General features: G+C 32.0%; 1 protein-coding gene across 1 annotated transcript; it reads right to left on the bottom strand.

Moving 5' to 3' along the window:
- Positions 1 to 1,024: 1,024 nt before the first annotated feature.
- LOC139484012 (golgin subfamily A member 6-like protein 7) lies at positions 1,025 to 1,978 on the bottom strand. Its single transcript, XM_071267734.1, has one exon. It carries the CDS (start codon positions 1,976 to 1,978, stop codon positions 1,025 to 1,027), a length of 954 nt encoding a protein of 317 aa, XP_071123835.1.
- Between the last annotated feature and the right edge of the window lie 428 nt (positions 1,979 to 2,406).

Genomic DNA, 2,406 nt, shown 5'->3' on the forward strand with positions numbered 1-2,406 from the left:
TCCAAACTAAAAGACAAATTGAAAGAGTTGATATTGCTTTGCTTCATAAAAAAGAATGGCCAACGAAGATACAAGTATCTTGTCTTGGGAAGGGATAAATCCTACTTTAATTTGTAAAGGATCACTCTGATTCAAACAAAAAATTCTCTGAAACTGACATTATCAAGATGCTTGATTTCTTGGTTGACAACATATTTGTTACGTTCGGAGGACGTGTTTTTCAACAGACTCTCGGCATTCCAATGGGAACGAATTGTGCCCCTCTTCTTGCCGACTTGTTTCTTTATTATTATGAGACTGACTTCATACAGGAACTTCTTAGGAAGAAAGAAAAGAAGTTAGCAATATCCTTTAACTTTACTTTCCGCTATATAGATGATGTTCTTTCACTAAATAATTCAAAATTTGGTGACTATGTCGAATGCATCTATCCCATTGAACTAGAGATAAAGGATACAACAGATACAGTTTAGTCGGCCTCATATCTTGACTTACATCTAGAAATTGACAATGAGGGTCGATTGAAAACAAAACTTTACGACAAAAGAGATGATTTCAGCTTTCTAATTGTGAACTTTCTATTTCTAAAAAGCAACATTCCAGCAGCACTTGCATTTCCTATCAAAATATTTAAAATCTTAACACGACTAAACACGATCTTACAGTTACTAAACAGAGTTTTTACCTTTGGTCTTATTTGATCTGAACGTGATCTAATCAAGTCCTATTTGAATGTTAGAAAAATCTGTCTTGTTTATCTTGACACGACTGATCTGAATAGACACGGTATATCTGAACAGAGTCTGAGTGTCTAAACAGGTCTTAACGTTTTTTCCTAGCGATAAATTAAGTCGATTAAGACTTGATCAGACCAAAATGACCGTTTCAGACTTAAATCTGGCTACTAGTGTGTCCCTCTGGTATTTTTCGTCCCTCTTTTAGCCTTTGTATGAGCATTTGTTTAATTTTCTAATTCATTACTAATTGGACAGCGTTTTATCGGATATTTATTGATTTATACTATTCAAGAATAAATTTGAAAAAAAAATTCTTCATTGACTTTTCTCACTTCTTCATTGAATTTTCTCACTTCTTTATTGACTTTTCTCACTTCTTTATTGACTTTTCTCACTTCTTCATTGACTTTTCTCACTTCTTCATTGACTTTTCTCACTTCTTCATTGACTTTTCTCACTTCTTCGTTGATTTTTCTCACTTCTTCATTGACTTTTCTCACTTCTTCGTTGACTTTTCTCACTTCTTCATTGACTTTTCTCACTTCGTCATTGACTTTTCTCACTTCTTCATTGACTTTTCTCACTTCTTCATTGACTTTTCTCACTTCTTTATTGACTTTTTTCACTTCTTCATTGACTTTTCTCACTTTGTCATTGACTTTTCTCACTTCTTCATTGACTTTTCTCACCTCTTCATTGACTTTTCTCACTTCTTCATTGACTTTTCTCACTTCTTTATTGACTTTTCTCACTTCTTTATTGACTTTTCTCACTTCTTTATTGACTTTTCTCACTTCTTCATTGACTTTTCTCACTTCTTCATTGACTTTTCTCACCTCTTCATTGACTTTTCTCACCTCTTCATTGACTTTTCTCACTTCTTCATTGACTTTTCTCACTTTTTCATTGACTTTTCTCACTTTTTCATTGACTTTTCTCACTTTTTCATTGACTTTTCTCACCTCTTCATTGACTTTTCTCACTTTTTCATTGACTTTTCTCACTTTTTCATTGACTTTTCTCACTTCTTCATTGACTTTTCTCACCTCTTCATTGACTTTTCTCACTTTTTCATTGACTTTTCTCACTTCTTCATTGACTTTTCTCACTTCTTCATTGACTTTTCTCACTTCTTCATTGACTTTTCTCACCTCTTCATTGACTTTTCTCACTTTTTCATTGACTTTTCTCACTTTTTCATTGACTTTTCTCACCTCTTCATTGACTTTTCGCCCTTCCATTTTGAAATTTAAAAGTGTCCTACACGTTTTGCTAAATACAGCTAATGTAAAGAGGTCATAAACAGATATAAAAAGATGTGGTATGAGTGCCAATGAGACAACTCTCTATCCAAGTCACAATTTTTAAAATGAAAACCAATATAAATAGTCTGATAAAATGTGACCTAGTACAATACCAACAAATAAGCGCACAAATTCTTAACAACGTAAGGTTTAATCAACGTATAGAAAACATAAGTAGTTATGATTTAATTTATCAAAATCAAAATTAAAGAGGTGCTGATTTAAACTTTATTCAAATATATCATTACGGTGTTCAATTGATAGTATATGAACACAAATACATTTACTTAACACGAATCTTGGTACATGAATAAAATATTCAATTATATTTTTAAAAAATTGAGTTTTCCGAATATAAATTCACA

The sequence above is a fragment of the Mytilus edulis genome, chromosome 8 (genome assembly GCF_963676685.1).
Source record: "Mytilus edulis chromosome 8, xbMytEdul2.2, whole genome shotgun sequence".
Classification (NCBI taxonomy): domain Eukaryota; kingdom Metazoa; phylum Mollusca; class Bivalvia; order Mytilida; family Mytilidae; genus Mytilus; species Mytilus edulis.

Excerpts from the sequence above, each read along its gene's own strand:
- LOC139484012 (XM_071267734.1), bottom strand. The coding sequence starts at position 1,978 with ATGGAAGGGCGAAAAGTCAATGAAGAGGTGAGAAAAGTCAATGAAAAA.